General features: G+C 41.6%; 1 protein-coding gene across 3 annotated transcripts in view; it reads left to right on the top strand.

Annotated features, from left to right (window-relative positions):
* AKAP6 (A-kinase anchoring protein 6) overlaps nt 1-19645 on the top strand; it is a 241344-nt gene that overhangs the window by 79142 nt on the left and 142557 nt on the right. For all 3 annotated transcript variants that reach the window (XM_053380690.1, XM_053380707.1, XM_053380698.1), the window contains exons 5-7: nt 4111-4233; nt 12564-12660; nt 14345-14508. In XM_053380690.1, the coding sequence (XP_053236665.1) occupies nt 4111-4233; nt 12564-12660; nt 14345-14508 (384 nt within the window). The remainder of the gene's footprint in view (nt 1-4110; nt 4234-12563; nt 12661-14344; nt 14509-19645) is intronic.

Raw genomic sequence — 19645 nt, 5'->3', positions numbered from 1 at the left:
CAACCTTCTCAGAGCTGGTATACATTTTTATTCTATTCTGAAGCTGCTTGTTTCTGGTAATTTTCACAGGGGGTATGAGGGATCGCTCGGTTGGTAGAGCATGAGACTCTTAATCTTAGGTTTGAGCCTCACATTGGGTGAAAGATTCGTTCATTTCAGGAGGGATGGATTAGATTGCAAACCGCCCTGAGACCTGCGGGTATAGGGCGGTATATTACATACATACATACATACATACATACATACATACATACATACCCTCATGCTCCCTTCCAACAATTCTATGATCCCTTCTCACCCACTGTAATATCTAACACTGGCTACCACTGCCTTTGCCAACCTGATGCCCTCCAGATGTTTTGGACTATAACTTCCATCAGCCCCATACAGCACACCATTGGAGAATCATAGAAACGTAGAGCTTACAGTCTAGAACTAGAGGCAATGCAGAGAACAGAGGCAGGAAGATAAGTGAGACAGGGTAAATAAGGTGAAGGGTATGTGGTTATTTCAGCCACAGGTAGACTTAAGCCCTATTCAGATGTTTCCCACTCCTTGTTTACCATCAGGAAGAAGGCAAAGGCAAAAAGGAGTGAAGCCATTGAACCAGTCCCACCACACGCGTCTTGTGGGGCTGAACCTCTGCATCAGAGAGCCTGCTATACTCCCTGCATGATTTAGAACTCTGATTTTCTAGGGTTCCAAATCTTATGGGAACTTACTGGACTAGAAAAAACTCTCCACTGCAGCAACCAACCCATGTAGGGCTGTAGGAATGATAATGCGGATGGGGAGAGGCAACAGACTCATACCCACTAATCACATAGAGTGGGAAGATCAAAGCAATAGATCTTAGTTGCACTTGGACCATGGAATTTAAGAACTGTAGAGTTGGAAGGGAGTACGAGAGGCATCTAACAGGGACACGGGTGGCGCTGTGGGTTAAACCACAGACCCTAGGGCTTGCCGATCGGCAGTTCGAATCCCCGCTACGGGGTGATCTCCTGTTGCTTTGTCCCTGCTCCTGCCCACCTAGCAGTTTGAAAGCACATCAAAGTGCAAGTAGATAAATAGGTACCGCTCCGGCGGGAAGGTGAACAGCATTTCCGTGCGCTGCTCTGGTTCGCTAGAAGTGGCTTAGTCATGCTGGCCACATGACCCGGAAGCTGTACACCGGCTCCCTCGGCCAATAAAGCGAGATGAACGCTGCAACCCCAGAGTCGGCCACGACTGGACCTAATGGTCAGGGGTCCCTTTACCCTTTACCTTTCCGAGAGGCATCTAGTTCCAATTCCCTGCAATGCAGTAATTTTTTGCCTAACGTGGGGCTTGAACCTGTGACCCAGAGATTAAGAGTCTCATTCTCTACCAACTTGAGCCATCCCAGCCATAACCCAGTCATATTGGGTAGAGAAGTCATTATTAGACTATACCTGGAAAGAAATATTGCAATTCACCCCCGAAGGTGCACTTTTCCATTGTCTCCCAAGACAGATGGATACAAGCATCCAACAATGCTAGCCCCTTAAATTATGATTATTGTCATTCCAAGCATGAGCAGAGGTGAGATACCTATTTTGAAACCAACAACAGCGGTTGCTCCAAATTTACTGTGTTTGCCGAGGTCACGTATTTCTGATGTAGTCAGCATCAGTTGTTGACTCTTACCACACCTGGGCCGGGAACAAGCGAAAGTTGGACCGATACTGGGAGGTGGGGTTCTGTTTTATTTATTAAGGCATTCCTGCAACACCTTTCACATCAGGTGGTGAACAGCAATTTTAAAAGTACAAACATTGACATTAAAATTACAATAAATGAAATGTAGCTGAAAGCCCAGAGCAGGGTTGAAGTCAATAACCAGCCAGTTGAAAAATCAGTACCTGCAGGAGCCTGGGAGCACAGGTATGTTTGTAATAAGAGCCGAAAGGCCATCCATATTGGCACTAGAAGATCACTAGAAGAATGCTCTATCGTGTGTTATCATAAAACACCTTTGTCTGAAATAACTGCTGGCAATACCTGGTATACTGCACTTTAGCCTCCAGGTGGTGCTGTCTGCTTGAATAATGGGATTTAGGAACTGGACAGTGTTATCTATCTTCTGGCAGTAATTTCAGTGTCAGGCTTTTAGTATTCTAAATAATTTTCAATCTCTACAGTTGTTTTCTTTTGAACAGTCTCCATAAAATTTTACAGACATCATCTGAAAAATAGTGGGATTATAGTGATTTGTGCTTTACACCAGAAAAGGGCCTTTTTCTGGAAGCAGGGATAGCCACCTCTTCTTATGCCACTACTTCTATATTTTATCTTATCCTTGACTGTTGTTTACCAGAAGCATGCCTGCTTTGTAAAGTGTCATTGCAAGGGGAACAATTACGTTATTTTTTACAGATGAGTTCCACTTATCACCTCTTTGTGCCATATTAGTGTATATGTCTCAATATCACAGGTTAAATATTCTCTACCACTGTTTTTCATGGTGTCATTTTGTGGCTATACATATGCAAGAAAATGAGATATAAATTGCTGGTGTTAGGGTGCTTTTAAATAAGATCATGTGGTATAAAATATTTATATGTTGAACGTAACTATCCTTTTTACTGCTACTGTTAGGAGTAACTTTGCAGGATATTTCACAGAGTTTTCACATTCCTAGATTGTGACCGTACTTCCTTCTCATCACATGCCCCTGATGTATCTAGAAGTCATATGCACCGATGAGAAGCAGTTCTTGGCTTACAGATCGAGAGCCATAGACACAAAACAGCTGCTGCATTTTGTGTGATTCTGCCAAGCGTCCCAGTAGCTGGGACCTCAAGTGTGTAGCATTGCAAAAGAAGCGACCGTTGCACTGACAAATTATTTGGAAGGGGAAGAAGGGGCTTGATTCAATCTGTCTGTCCCCTCTTTCAGTTTCCCATCCAAAGCGTTAGTGAGGGAACATTGCCGTAGTTCAGTGGCAGAGCATGTGTTTTTGCACACAGAAGATACAAGTGCAATCCCCAGCCTCTCCAGGAAGGACTGGGAAAAGGGTGGGCACTATTGTCTGAAGACATGGAGAGCTGATGCCAGTCAGTATACATCAGGGGTGGGAAACCTCTGGCCCTTCAGAGTTTGTTGGACCACAACTCCCCACCATTCCTGATCACTGGACATACTCATGGTTGTGACTGATGGGAAATCTAGGCCAATACCCTTGAAGGCCACAGGTTTCCTCTTCGTGATGTAGACTATACTGAGGAAGCTGGCTCAATGGTCTGACTCAGCATAAGATGGTTCCCTTATTTTATAAGGCTGTGCATGAAGGGTGATGTTAGCTACACCCATGCAGGGCTGGATCAGGGCAATTGTCTTAAATCTTTTACAAACACAGCACTTACCTCGGGAAGTTCAGCAACAAGGACTTCTGCAAAAACCTTCCCTTTGTTCTCCCACTGAAGCTTCTACAGTATCTTTATTTGCTTTTGCTAATTTATTCATTATCCTTCAGCTAGAGGAACCCTTAAAGCAACTTGCCACATATTTAAAAGCAAATACAAAAGTATTTCCATAAAATCACACACACACACACACACACACACACACACACACGCCCAGAAGAACTGAGAATGTAAAAACTACAGCAAAGCTAAAACCAGTTATACCAGCAGGAAGAAAACGCAAAAGAGTTCAAATATTTGATGAAATAGAAACACCTGGATAAGGAAGGGGGAACCTGTGGCCCGCCAGCACCCTATTAGCCATGCTGGCTGGGGAAGATGGGGGCTAGAACCCAGCATCCGGGAGAAGGCAGTTCTTGACTGAGAGATGGACAGATCTGCCAATGTCAGATTTTCAGTTTCTTATTTTTGTGTGTTTGTACTATGCCATGATTTTACTTAGTGTTGATGTGCAAACCAGGCCGGCAGATGCTATGCCCAACCTTCTTCCATCTTCATAAGCAAGAACTGCCACATTCTTTTAGTGTAGCTAGTTGCTACGTTCAGAGCAGTGCCATATTCCTTTAATTAAAATAAAGACATAAAATTATTGTTTTTACCTGATTGTCATTTTACTAACAGCCATGCCATTGTCCCCCCCCCACCCCTTTTCTTTTTGTGGAAGGGATTTGTAAGCAAGCTAGACGAATTCATCCACTGGTTGAATGAAGCCATGGAAACGACAGAGAACTGGACTCCTCCTAAAGCAGAGACAGACAGCCTTAAGCTCTACCTGGAAACACACTTGGTAAGACAAGATTATTGATTGAAGCTGACAATGATTTCCCCCTTCCCTCTTAATGTAGCTTATCCCTGGGCCTTTAGTGAAAGTGTATATATTTTGTTAAAATACATAAAACCACAACAATGTAAAAAGAACGAGTAACAGCCCAACATTTGATCAGCAACAATTAGCTTTCTGCCCCCAAGCTGCACACCTGCTCCCATGTAAGAGTTCAGCTCCTTCCAGAACAGGTTGAACCCCACCCATTCAGTCTAGGGAACCACCCACTAACAGTGCCACAGTCAGAAAGCACACCACAACATACAGGAAAAGAAACAATTCAAGGAATTCAGGATTTAGGAGACTGGGGTGAGAGTTTTCTCTGTGCTGGTCTTATTCCTCCTGGGTTGAATAATTCCTCGGTTGTCAATACACTGGCACATCATAGTGGAATCATTCTGAATGTCGTTGAGCTAAAGTTGGTGACCATACGATGCATTAACGTACATTGAAAATCACAGCACAGTTTTGCACCGGTAGAGTAATTGTCAAGGTTGTAGCAGGCAAAGGGGCCCTGGAGGCTTGTAGTGCAATCAAAATCTCCAAGCTCTACCTGAAGCAAGGTGCACACAGCCTTGTGCATCTCAAACAGTGGCCAATCCACCTCTGTTTATGTGGCCAGTTCACATCCATATGTGCATTATAATCTGCAGAGACTTTCTTCATTCTGCTGGAGCTTTGGAACTGAGTTTAATGTTGAGGAATGCTGTCCAAAAAAAGATCAAAGCTAGTTGTTGAAGTGTCACCTGCATGTTTAATCAAGGGGTTAATATAATGTGGGGGCAGGGAACCTGCAGTTTCACTTTGAATGGTATGCAGGTTTATATATTCCCAGATTACATGCACACACAAAGTTTCTGTCACCTAGCCTTCTGAAACTTACTTCTTGATTACACATACATAGGATTGCACTGAACGTTAATGAAGGGGCATTGTTTTATTGGAAGACAGAACTAGTCATTGCTTTGTGATCTATATTTTATTAATTAGAATGTCAACTTTGCATTTGCTCTTGGCCTGGCAGAAACGCTAATCTGTGTTTAAACAGAAGTCTAAGAAATTAAGTTCCCATTAAGGGCAGTGACAAAATGATCTGGATATCGTATTTGCATTTGGCACTAACTGAAGGAGTGGAAATGGCAAAAGCCTGGCTGCCCCCAAATCATCTGTCCCATGACACTCCTCACACAGCTTCCGACAGCAAGCCCTGGGTTTAAGTCTCAAGCCATCTTGCTGTGGAAAAAGTTCCATGTGTGTTCACCTGTTAGGTCCAGGGGTCAGCAGACTTTTTCAGCAGGGGGCCGGTCCACTGTCCCTCAGACCTTGTGGGGGGCCGGACTATATTTGAGGGGGGGAGAATGAACGAATTCCTATACCCCACAAATAACCCAGAGATGCATTTAAAATAAAAGCACACATTCTACTCATGTAAAAACACACTGATTCCCGGACCGTCTGTGGGCCGGATTTAGAAGGCGATTGGGCCGGATCTGGCCCCCAGGCCTTAGTTTGCCGACCCACATGTTAGGACTTCCTTCTTTGAGCAAAAAGATGTGCAAATGCCCTCTTCACACTGTTGAGCATCAAACTGGGGAAGAGAGGTGTCAGTAGTGCCCAGGAGAAACATATCAGTGCTCACAGAATGGAAATTGTGTGTGTGTGTGTGTGTGTGTGTGTGTGTGTGTTGTGGGTGCTTCAAACCCAAATATGTGCAGGCTAAATATTTTTAAAGAACAAAAGAGGACTATCTCCATAAACACTGTGAGTTTATACACTCTCACAACTTACAAATAATTACTTTTTGCACAATTCAGTTCTGTTTCCAGTGTTTTGCCAAGGCCTGAGTTTAAGCCTTCAGCCTTCTTGGATTCAAACTAGAACTTATACCTCTGTTGTGAGTAACCTGTGACCCTCCAGATATTATTGTTCTCTGTCTCCCATCATTCCCGGCCAGCATGGCCAATGGTCAAGAATGTAGCGCAGCAACAGATGGAGGGTCAAAAGTTCCCCACTCCTGTTTTGTCCTGTTTTTGTTGCTCTTTTGCCAACGCAAAAGAACTTTCCCATTTCTGTTTCAAAAAATACTTATTTGCATTTTTTTAAAAGATGCCATACACATTCATTTATTGGAGATCTGAAACAACTTTTCCAAACACATTTCTAAAAAGAAGGATTTCATTTCACCTTCAGACTGTGTAAAGTATATTGTCATAGGCAGAAGCTGCTTTGGGTAATGCTAACACAAGAAAAAGGGAAGTCTGCTAGAATGTTTTGTTTTAATAATTATTGCAGAATGGGTTCATGTGTTATTACATGTATGTGTGGCAAAACTGATCTATGTTAAGGGGGGGGGGAACCATGTTGTTCTGCCCTCCCAGGGCTGGAGCATTTCAGAACACAGATTTGGGGAAATCACAAGTTTTAAACCTCATGCACAGTGATGGCGCCGGTTAGTTCCATGCTGTCATATCAGGGAGAGAAGGCAAAAGATTACGGCTCATATTTGCTATGCATAATCTTTAGGTGAATTTACATGATCCCCCCCCCATGACTAGATTTGTTTTGTCTATGTGCTCTGTGTGTGTGTGTGTGTGTGTGAGAGAGAGAGAGAGAGAGAGAGAGAGAGAGAGGGAGATATAAGTAGGTAGTTAGGTGGTGGAGAGGAAGGAAAGTCTTCATACTATTAGGAAGCAAGAGTGGTACAAGCAATAGGCAAAGGATCACAGCAACAGCAGCAAGCTGCAGGTGGAAGTGAATCTGGGGTGTGGAATAGAAATATGAATAATAGCAGCAAATCAGGATCTTGATAGGGGGTGAGGGGACAAGGAATTATAAATCTACATGGCGGGACAATGTGCTGCACATATCTGCTGCAGCAGTAGACTATGTTAATCAACCCAATGATTTTCTAGTCTTCTGGAGACATTGCATTTGCTGGAAGGAATCTAAAAGAGTAGGAATAGAGATGGCAAGGCCTGGAAAAATCCCAGGGGGGGACACACCTTTTTTTCTGTCTTTTTCCAAAGCTGTTTTCCCCCTGGAAAAACTGAAGAAAACAGTTTGATATAGTTTGATTATTCCACCCAGTCCCGTCCCCCCCACCGTCATTTTTCTGGGGGAAAAAACAGCTTTGGGAAAAACAAGGGGGAAACTGGTTACTTTCCAATTTTTCCGGGTTTTTCCCAGGCCTTCCCATCTCTAAGTAGGAACAAGGGATTCCATATACTGGCCTGCCCCACCTCCAGGGACAGACAGACTCACAAAGTACATAGGTTGTCTCAAAAGATTTTTTTAAAAAACCAAACTTTCATTTTAAATACAGTGGTACCTTGGGTTACATACGCTTCAGGTTACAGACTCCGTTAACCCAGAAATGGTACCTCGGGTTAAGAACTTTGCTTTAGGATGAGAACAGAAATCGTGCTCCGGTGGCGCGGCAGCAGGAGGCCCCATTAGCTAAAGTGGTGCTTCAGGTTAAGGACAGTTTCAGGTTAAGAACGGACCTCCGGAGAGAATTAAGTACTTAACCCGAGGTACCACTGTACTAGAAAAAGTGAGTGGTGTTTTTTTTCCTAGAATCCCTGCTTCCCAATGGAAAATAATGCCAGCGATTGTGCACTTAAACACAGCTCCTTTGTTGATGCCATGAGTTACCTTTTTCAAAAATAAAAGTTGTTTTTTATTGGGGAGGGGGAGGAAAATTAGGTAGCGGCAGACCTTGGTACCTCAAATTTCAGCGGCGCCCTCTGTGATGCCAAAATCTCTCTCTCTCTCTCTCTCTCTCTCACACACACACACATTTCTCGCCTTCCGTTGGACTTCATAGTTGAAGCGCCCCCAAGGCTTGGCACCCAGTGTGACCAAACCAGTAGTGTTTTCCTAAATCTGCCATTGAAGGAGGGATGGCTAGCAATAGAGGCAAACTCAAGTGTGGAGATAGGGCTGTACTCAAAATGGAGTGGGACTTTTTGAATTGGGGGATCTTGCATGACTGTCAATGCTATCTGATCCCACCTGACATTTGCACACAGAATATTTACATAGTAGACAACACATGTAGAGACTTGAGCAGCCTTTGCCAACAACTCCCATGGGGCTGCAGTAGCCTCCCATGACTGCTTTTTGGAGAAATCCCTGGAGGTAGGAGTGGGACCACTGAAGCACAGCTCCCCCAAACCCCTTGAGATGCTCCAGAAGGGGACTATGGTCAGCAGTATCAACAGTATCAAAATCCACTGAGAGTTCAAGGAGAATAAGCAAGGTTTCCCCATATCTCTCTCAATAAATGTCATCAGCCATGGTGACCAAGGCAGTTTCAGTCTCAGGACCAGTTCTGAAGCTACACAGCAATGGATCCAAGACAGACTTACAAAGCATGCTTCCTTTCTTCCTATTCTTCACTTTGCTGTTTTAGGAACATGACATGCACTGGGTGTAATTCAGAACACAAACAACCACACATCTATTAGTATTGCAGTATGCAACCATACTGTCTGAAATATTTTCAAAATATTTTTGTAACCACATAAAGGTCTGGATTTTATTAAAACAATAACTACCACTATACCCGTGTTAGAGACAGAGATACAGTCAGCTTCACCCAATGCTGTGTTAAGTATACCTTAGATTTTGCTGGCTGAGAAAAAAAGAGGAAAAGAACAATGTACATTGGCTTAGAAACAGTAGGCAGTACAGTATTCAACTGCAAAATTGCACTAGCTCAGTGGGTTGTCCCCTGTCTCTTCCACCTGCATGTTCCACCTCCAAATCTGCTTTGGAGAGTTGGGGGGACCCCTGGAACAGATTTAGGAGGTGCACAGGGAGAGGAGAGCAGGTGATTGTTCTGTTGCATTGTTCTGCCCGGACACTGAGGTCCAGTGCTGAGGGCCTTCTGGCGGTTCCCTCGCTGCAAGAAGTGAAGTTACAGGGAACCAGGCAGAGGGCCTTTTTGGTAGTGGCGCCTGCCCTGTGGAACGCCCTCCCACCAGATCTCAAGGAAATAAACAACTACCTGACTTTTAGAAGACATCTGAAAGCAGCCCTGTTTAGGGAAGCTTTTAATATTTAAGGACTATTGTATTTTAATATTTTATTGGAAGCCGCCCAGAGTGACTGGGGAAACCCAGTCAGGTGTGTGAGATATAAATAAATTGTTGTTGTTGTTGTTGTTGCACAAGGAGAAATCCTTAGACTGACAAAACGATCTGCTTAACACTTTGTTGAATACGACATAGGATCTCAGCATTAGCATGCAGGAACAAAGAGCTTCATATATACACTGCAGCAATATTTAAGAAAAGGCTACATATATTTTTATTTAGCTAGGCATTTAGATTATGAAGGAATTTTCCCTTGGCTTGAAAGCAAGATGAGCGCTGCAATCCCATAGTCGCCTTTGACTGGGCTCAACCGTCCAGGGGTCCTTTACCTTACCTTTACCTTTACTGCTCCTAGATGCCCACCTGCTCATGCTCCTACCTGTAAAACTGTGCTGTTGATGCCAGATCTGCCTAGTCTGTCGGCGTTGAGTTATTTTCTCTGGGAAGCAGCAAGCTTTAGAAGAAGAAAAAGGCGCACACCTGAATGGAGATAATGTAACATGCCACTGACTACCATCTATTTTGCTCTTGTTTGCTACGATGCTTGCAGTTAGTGAAAAGAGTTTCCCCCTTAAGACCAATGTGTTATTGGTTAATCTGTTGCCAGATTTCGCTATTTGTGCTTTGCAGCAAATTAAGACGCCGAAGTCTAAATTCTGTGCAACTGTAAAATTGCAAATCAAGCCCCAGAGTTTTGGCCCATCTTTATTCATCATATTTTACTTCTTCAGTCAACATTATTACTGGTTAATAGGTGCACCTGTAAATCAAGCTGCATTGTATACTTGATATGTTATGTTAAATGAATCTTTTCTAGGGCAGCAAGTCTATTTTTTCTAATGAAGAAGAATACCTCATCTTTTCCAATTTTCCTATCAAACGCATCCCCATCATCTTGAGGCAGCGCTACATCCAGCTGCATCGATGCTCCGCTTCAATTACATGAAATTATCCAACCTACTCTCGGGCCCTTTAGGTTTTCTTTTGCTATATGAGGCACCCGCATGGTACATCTCTTGTGAAGTGCATGATTACAAACTATTCAACACAAGCCTGTTTTAAGTAAACAGTAAATTAAATATTGTCTGAGCTCACTTTCATGAAAGGAACTTCCAGAAAAGGTTTCATGGAAAGTGAAGCTTTACGAAAAGGAGCTGCACAAAAAATAATGTTGTTTTTCTTCTTCTTATCTTCTGGATGCTTGACCCAGTTTATATTTTTGGCTCCGTCTCATTTTCATTCCGGTTTTGGCATTACTTGCCTAATAATATATATAAAAAAGTTATTTTTGTGGGCCGTCTCAGTTTTTAAATGTGAGCATCCTTGTAGAAAATCAAAATGTTTAAATTGGGTTCCTTAGGTCCCTAAAATATATAATATTTGTTTTTAAAAGATTTCTAGATGACAAGCTGAATGCCATAAAAATAAATAAATAGCACAGCATGAAATTTGTGTTGGAGGCTTCGGGAGGGGCTTTCTGTGATCATTCATTAGCGTTATCTAATGATAATAAGACAGAGAGAGGTCTTCCATCTTTAATTTCTTTATAGAATTTGACAGTGCATTTCTCACATGATACAGCAAACTGTAGCCGCCCAAATGCCAACTTCTGTGCTGCTTTTAAAGGCACGAGAGCCTTGTGCATGGCCCACACCATTCCGCAATTGTGTTTTATCAGCCTGCTCCTCACTGACATACCAGGGGACAAAGGTGAGCAGGCAGGTTGCTTTCAAAGTTTCAAAAGACACCTATAGATTAAATTCAGTGTTGAATGCAAGCCATGATGGAATTGGCTCTGCTTGGTTCCATTCAGAAGCTCCAAGATGGAGCCAATCACGGCTGAAAGCAGACACAGATTCCTCTGATGTCATATGACGCCACATGGGCCGACCCAACCATCTGCCCAAAGTGGCCTGTGGAGGAGTGGGCAGTTTTGCATCCATCCGGCTGGGCCAAAGTGAATCCTCACCCTGGTGTACAGTTGAAATACTGTAGTGAAGAATCAATATGGTGGTTGGATATCAAATGGCCTTGTTTGTTGTTTGTTTGTTTGTTTGTTTGTTTGTTTGTTTCCAGTGTTTCTGTGCCCCCTTTCAGGGAAAGTTCTTCCAAGGCAGCCCACCGCCCACAATAAAACACTGACTGAAATTTATATATACAATGAGACTAGTGTGCATAGCATTACACTGCAAAATTATATTGCTAGGATTTGTCATTTGACCTTAGCTGTCAGCATATTTTACAATTTTTCTAGCCCCTTCCAAATCATCCAAAAAATGGGCAATCTTCTAGCCATCCACTTCTCCTGGGCCCAGCTGTTTTGAATGTAGGAGCGAGGCAGCGTGCAGGACTTTCTGCCTTGACAGGTGGAGAGATTGTTCCTATTATTTCTAGTGAAGTTAGGAGTAAAGGAAGGGAAAGGGAGCAGTAAGGGGGTGGGTTTACTTTCCCCCAGGGCTGAGTGCTATAAATGTGCAAGAATGAGTATGTTGTGTTCCGTGTATAAATGTAAGATTCTTTCCATTAAACTTTGCAGGTCTTCCCTTGTAAGGACTGCTGTGTGACATATATCAAATACTCAGAGGTGCACAAGTTCACACAGAGTTCCTCAAGTTCCTTTGTTGTTCTTCCTATGTCTAGTTGTCAAAATGAAATTGATTACCACCAAAATAAATACAATAGTGGACTATCGTGAACCTGAACAACAGAACTAATTTTTTGCAATATTTTGTTTTACTGGATAAAAATGTACGCTGCATATATTTATAGAAATCATTCATTCTCCAATATTTAAATTTATTTATTTATTTATTTATTTAGAAAAAAAGAGCATTCAAGAACTGATGGCTCTAGTTCAGTGTATTTTATAGGACACTGTTATTCCAACATATTGCCTACAGGTTACATGTTTTCATAAAACTTAATGAATTTCTAGATTTGTCAGCTGTTTCAACACAGATGCACTTTGCTAATCTAATGGAAACATTTTGAGCTCCGTTCTGAAATATCAATAGCTTTCAGTATTGCAAATGTATGTGGCTGTTGGGTAAATGGCACTGCGGTTCTTGATAAAAATAGCAAGTAATTTAGTACGGATGCTTTATTGTAGAATGCGTCTCTACCATTTCAGTCTATATAAATATATACATACATATATATATATATATATATACATATATATAATTTCCCTTGCAGAGTTTTAAGCTGAATGTAGACAGCCACTGTGCTTTGAAGGAAGCTGTTGTAGAAGAAGGACGCCAACTTCTTGATCTTATAGTATCTCACAAATCAGGTAAATCCTTCTGAATTATTGCAAGTCTTTATGTCTCCAGACTATTAAAGAATAAAGAAGCATTGCTGTAAATTACTGCATATATTCACTTCCTTATGTATTATTAATATTTACATTATCAGTTTGACCTTCAAGATTTATAAATGTTTCATATACTGCATACAATGCTGTGATACTTACAAAATGAAATACTGCCAGCAAATAGTCTGTTCATTTTATTTTGGTCTCAATGCTCAGCTGAGTTTCAATTGAAATTACATCACTGAAAACTTCACGCTGACATATTCTTTGATGTAGGTGCTATGGAAATAACATTAAGGTGATAAATTAGGATTTCATATCTATACACATATATATATTTTACATAGTCAGCATGAGTAATCGCATTGCTAAATGCTCCTTTGCCATTTAAGCTAATTCTTACTGCAATTTTAAAGTATTTATTAGGAAAGATTTTAAGATTAGGAATATTATTTCCTTTAGTTATGCTTGTCCTTTTCAGTAAAAGCCTTAAGTCAGAATGAATAATAACTTTTGTCATGTTTTTGGAACTTTGCATGACTAGTTTAATAGGATGGTTTAATAGGATGCCTAGAAATTTGAGACTTTATTTTGGTCTGGTTGGAAAAAGGCATCTCCCTCCAAGATGAAGTTGTCCTCTGGGTTTTAGTGTGATTATTATTTGAGTTTTTACATCTATTACTTCTCTACCTGCATTCACTCTGATAGAACATGAAACAGACTTTTCTCTCAAAACATTCATGCTATGTTAAGCCAGTTGGCTGATTTGCATAATTTCCTGAATGTATCTCTCTCAAAAAAAACAGCCTGATAGGTCACTGAATATCTGTTAAATATGGTTTTTTTTAAAGAGAGAGAGCGAGAGAGAGAGAGAGAAAAGAAGATGAGGGCAATAGCTAATATATGTCTGGAACAGCATTTTGTTCAGTGAACAGGGCTGAAGTATGAATTTGTCACTTGTTTCTTCAACATTAAAGGTAAAGTTAAAGGTAAAGGACCCCTGACAGTTAAGTCCAGTCATGAACGACTGGGGTTGCGGCTCTCATCTCGCTTTACAGGCCGAGGGAGCCAGCGTTTGTCCACAGACAGTTTTTCCGGGTCATGTGGCCAGCATGACTAAGCCGCTTCTGGTGAACCAGGGCAGCGCATGGAAACGCCATTTACCTTCCCGCCAGAGCGGTACCTATTTATCTACTTGCACTTGACGTGCTTTCGAACTGCTAGGTTGGCAGGAGCAGGGACCGAGCAACGGGAGCTCACTTCGTCGCGGGGATTCGAACCGCCGACCTTCTGAGTAGCAAGCCCAAGGCTCAGTGGTTTACACCACAGTGCCACCTACGTCCCTTCTTCAACATGTATTGCTTTATTTTTCTGTTTTCAGTCAGAACTTATAGCAGATCACGTTCTGCCACGTGTGTCACATTTTGGTCCCATCCAGTCGTTTGCAATGTCAATAGGTTAGAATTCCAGATCAGATTTCTCAGTAAAGTGTGATGAAATACTTAAGGTCAAGGGGATTTCATCCTCCCCCCCCCCCTGTTCTTTTTGTTCCCCTGGGAAATTCTTTGCTGCCTTTAGTATAAATAATGTTATTAAAGGATGAAGTCGAATGCATGACTTAATTTGTTTCTCTCTCATTTTATTTATTTTTTTCTGCGAGAAGGACTGAAGGACATGCTGCAGATGATTGCAAGTCAGTGGAAGGAACTACAGAGGCAAATCAAACGACAACACAGCTGGATTCTGAGGGCTCTGGGTATCATCAAAGCAGAGATACTTGCTACTGATGTGTCTGCGGAGGATGAGGAAGGGACTGAGAGCCCCAAGGTAAAGTGGCTTGAAGTTTGTCTTATTTCCTCTTATTTCCTCCTCCTTTTGAACTAGGCACCACTGAAGTTTTCTTTCCACCCTAAGGCTTTTCATTTCTACTGGGTAAATTTTTCTATAAACAAAATAAAATGTCTTACTCTGAAACAATACCAGAAAGGAAAAAGACAGAAAGAATCCCCAGACTGAAACTTCTGCACACGGAAGTCTGCAAGGGGGACAGGAAAAAGGATGTAAAATATTTAGTAAACAAAACATAAACTATCTTTAACATGAATAATCAGAATGGTTTTAAATTGTTTTGTTGCAACTATAAATCACTATAATCAGTGCAATCACTCAGCTCTGACATCCATTAGCCGCTTGGTTACAGCAAATTAACAAAGAAGAGAGAAAGTGATTCATTATCTCATTCCTGTTAATGACTATCAGATGCATTGCCTAATTAGGGGATGGCCATTGTAGTGGGGAGAAGGTCATATGCTTTGCCACAAATCTTTTTTGCTTGGAGTTAAAGCCTTCCATAATGGTGCATGTGTTGAATACGTCAAGCACTTTGCAAATAAAGTATTGATATCCATATCTATTTGCTGAGGACTTTATTTGGAGCAATGAAAGCTGCTTCTCCCTTAGCAGTGTGTTAATGAAGGAAAGAAGAGCCTTGCTGCAAAGTGAATAATGTTGCTGTGGAGAGAAAACATTTTTGTACTCTTAAAACACACACACACACACTATACACTTCAGGTTAACTATCCAAAATGGTGAAACTATTTCTGCAATAGTGGGGACTATTTTTGTTTTCTTTTAGAAAATAAAATACCATGCAAAATTTTGTAATTCATGAACAGTAGTGTCAATAGTTGATCATGACTGTCACTAGAGTTGCAAGTATGATGTCCACAGTAAGGTTACCAGATTTTTTTTCAATGAATCCGGGGACGCTTTTCAACTTCAATGGACTTTGTATGGGGACTGTAAATCCAGGGACTGTCCCCGGGAAACGGGGACGTCTGGTAAACCTTAGTCTATAGGCATCTTGTTTCTATCAGAGGCATGTTACAGTGCCCGCCTGGGACCCTGCTCTCTTATAAGACAGATTGCATACCAAACCATCGCTCTGTTGCTTTGATACGCTCTGATGCAGGGCCCGGCTCCTCATTACCTAGTTGTCATTATCCTCTCCCTTTCCTTCCGATTGGACAGACTCCACCAACAGGTGCTTAGTTTGGTAGGAAGAGAAGGAGAAGATAAAACAAGCAAAGCTGTCCAGCCCATATGTCCAGATGACAAAGAAAACTTAACAAACTCATATTTCAATCAGACAGACCACATATTAAAAAACCTTTGCTGTACCTTCACCCAAACGTTGGAGGATGGGGACTCCCAAATTTAAACAGCTACTGCGACACACCTCAACTCAGCAACATGGCATACCGAACATCTGGAAATAAGGGAACTCAATGGAGCACATTAGAGAACTTGGAAATAGATGGTAATATATAAAAGTAACACCTTAAAAAAATATCCACTCTTTACATTGGCTTACAAATCCATTCACACAACTTTCAAGATTTGAACAAATGGGCAAAGGTTCTGGTCCAAGGCCTCTGGCTCATTATCTTCAGAATAATTTTCAGAATATTTTTTCAAAAATAAATATAGAGCCTATAATATAGATATGTGGAAAGAAAAGCAATGGTATTATTTGAAAGATATTTACAAAGATGGATGACCACTTACCATTAATGAGATGCAAATTCAGTTGGGGAATGTTTGAATATCATGGCTATTAGGCTACCAATTAAGGTCCTTTAAAACAAATTCTGAGGTTAAAAACAAAGCCACAATACAATTAAGAACATATGAAAAAATAATAGTGGAAGAAAATATAATAACAAAAGGACTAATATCAACTTCGTATAAATCTACTATAGGCGTACAATTTTGTCCTCAGCAAAATTTAAAAAGGTCGTGGGATCTGAATTGGGATTTAGAAAATGAAAAAGAGGCATGGTAAGGTAAGGTATAGGTAAAGGACCCCTGGACAGTTAAGTCCAGTCAAAGGCAACTATTGATTGCGGCGCTCATCTCGCTTTCAGGCCGAGGGAGCAGGCGTTTGTCCACAGACAGCTTTCCGGGTCTTGTGGCCAGCATGACTAAACTGCTACTGGCACATGGAAGACAGTGATGGAAGCCACAGCGCACAGAAGCGCTGTTTATCTTCCCGCTGTAGCAATACCTTTTTATCTACTTGAACTGGTGTGCTTTTGAACTGCGAGGTTGGCAGAAGCTGGGACAGAGCAATGGGAGCTCACCTCGTCACGCAGATTCGAACCGTTGAGGCATGGAGCAGGTTGTGGACAAAAACCACAGTCCATATAGGTAGCAAATTCATATTGGCAGGTAAAGTTAAAGGTAAATGACCCCTGGACAACAACCAGAGAAAGAGCCATTAAAATTGCATGGCAGGTACTTAACCCCTAGACACCTAGCGTATAGAAAACCAAACAGTTCTTCCATGTGTTGCAGAGGATGTTCCACTATAAGGACATATCAGCACATGTTGTGGAAGTGTTCAAAGAGAGAAAAGTTATGGGGAAATGTATTTACAGAAATGCTTTTGATTATAAGGCAGACAGTCCCCATGACCCCAGGACTGCCTCTACTTAACATGTATAATCACAATATGTTGCAAACTAGAAACAAAGAACTCATAACCATCTATTAACCACTGCAAGAACAATTATTACTAGGATATGGAAATCATTACAGTGGTACCTCGCAAGACGAATGCCTCGCAAGACGGAAAACTCGCAAGAAGAAAGAGTTTTCCGTTTTTCGAGGTGCTTCGCCAGACGAATTTCCCTATGGGCTTGCTTCGCAAGAAGAAAGCCCATAGGGAAATCTCCGGGGACCTCTTTTAAAATGCTGGCGGTCGGGAGCAAAGACTTTTGCCCACCACCGGCCTTCAGAAGAGGTCCTGGACCTTCTGAAGGCTGGCGGTGGGAAGAAAAGCCCTTGTCCCCCCCCCCCAGTCTTCAGAAGAGGTCAGGGGACAGACTGTCCCCGGACCTGGTCTGAAGGCGGTTTCCATAGGAACGCATTGATTGATTTTCAATGCATTCCTATGGGAAACCGTGCTTCGCAAGACAAAAAACTCGCAAGAAGAAAAAACTCGCAGAACGAATTAATTTCGTCTTGCGAGGTACCACTGTACAATTATTAACTATGGAGGAATGGTAGAATGCAATTGGGCAAACAACATTATGGGGAAAACTGAAACAAAAATTAAAAGTAATAAGAGGTCAAAAGAAACACAACAATTTTAATGCAGTCTGGTGTGACTTTATTGATTATACAAACAATGAGGCATATGGTAGAACAGTACTCTTAGTTTACAGCACTGCGTTCCTATAAATTCCTATAACTTCTATAGTCACCAATCCAAGCAATCTGTAGTAACTGTAATAATTTTAGTATATACACTTCAACAGAACTTTGCTATTCAGAAACGTTTATCTGAGTGCTTATTTTTTATTTTATGTAATTGTGCATGTCATATGCCCTAATGTACACAAAGAAACTACTCAATACAACCATGTTAAACAGTTTAAAGATGAAAATGAATAAAAAGTACATTCTAAAAAGAAGCAAACAAAGCTCTAGCTACACAGAGGAAGGAAAGTCAGGCCCTTGCAGTGGGAAAATCCCATGCCAGGTTTGTAGGTCTGCCCAACAGAATTGCCTTGTAATATACCACTGACTGGTCATGTCCTGCCCACAAGTTGATCCTTGTCAAGCTGCCACTTCACTTAACTGCATGAAAATTTGTTGTTTCATGAATGCCAGATATAAGCCTATTAGGCACAGCATCCCTAGCTGGCTATAGAAGATAAATCATGCAATGTTCTCTTGGTGTTAGCTGGGAAAATGCATGCAGCTTTGTGTATTAGTTAGTAGCTGTCTACAGACCCACCAAGTGTCCCTATTTTCCAGGAATGTTCCTGATTTAGAGAAGCTGTCCTGGTTCCTGATTTGATCCCAGAATGTCCCGCTTTTCCTTAGGATGGCCCTATTTTCATTGGAGAAATGTTTTATTATGTTTTTATATATGTTGGAAGCTGCTCAGAGTGCTAGGGCAACCCAATAATATGTGTGGGGTATAAATAGTAAAATAATTATTACGGAATGGAACGTCCCTATTTTCATTGGAGATATGTTGGAGGGTATGTGTCTGGTGTGAGGTGGCATTTATATGCCAATTGCTTAGTCACTGTTGTGTCCAGAAAGCAAACCTGCTGTGGATTCAGATGTATAGTGGGGGAGAAGTCGCTGAAGTCTCAGCGGAACGTGACAAGCATTTTCTTCCTTGCTCAGATTATGTAAATGTCATCAATACATCTCAGGAAGTTCCAGAAAGATAGTAGATTCCGTTTGACTAGACATTTAAAACACTTGTTTCCAGAGTTAGCATATTCTTCCTCTATGCAGATTGCAATTTGTATGGCAAAGAAGTCGTTTCTTCAGCTCTTCTTGATTACTCTACAGAGTGACATGTATTATCCTTTATGGAGGGCATTCAACTTCTCACGTTCAGAGATGGGGGACCTTTTGCAAACCAAGGGCAGTCTTCCCTTCTGGGCAGCATTCCAGGGACTACTTGCCAGTGGTAAGATAGAACCAGAGCCAAAAAGTGGGCATAGCAATGAAATGTATATTTTACTTTTGTACACATAGCACTATCTTCCACCCAAAAGGCATAATCAGAATTCAATGACACGTTCCAGCTAGGCAAAAACACTCAAAAAGGTTGTGAAGCAGGACTGGTGGGGAGTGCGGCCTAAGGACAGGTATTGTGACTGGGGAGCGGGTGTGGTTTGTGGAGAGTCCCAAGGGTCAAATAGGACCTCATTTGGCCCTTAGGCCTGAGCTATCCCACCCCCTGTTCTAACTGCAAATATTTCACAACAATCTTGGTTGTATAAAGCTGTATTGAGAGAATGATGACAACTTACATTGGTGGCTTAAATTTTATTTTACTTTTAATTTATTATTACTCTTATTTGCTGTTTACACTGAATTTGAGTGGAGCCTTAGCTTCGTTTTTCAAATTCACATTTTTATGCAAGCCTAACAA

This window comes from Podarcis raffonei, chromosome 1 (genome assembly GCF_027172205.1).
Source record: "Podarcis raffonei isolate rPodRaf1 chromosome 1, rPodRaf1.pri, whole genome shotgun sequence".
Lineage (NCBI taxonomy): Eukaryota > Metazoa > Chordata > Lepidosauria > Squamata > Lacertidae > Podarcis > Podarcis raffonei.
Note: the sequence above shows the minus strand (reverse complement) of the source record. Positions and strands in the feature narration are given on the sequence as shown.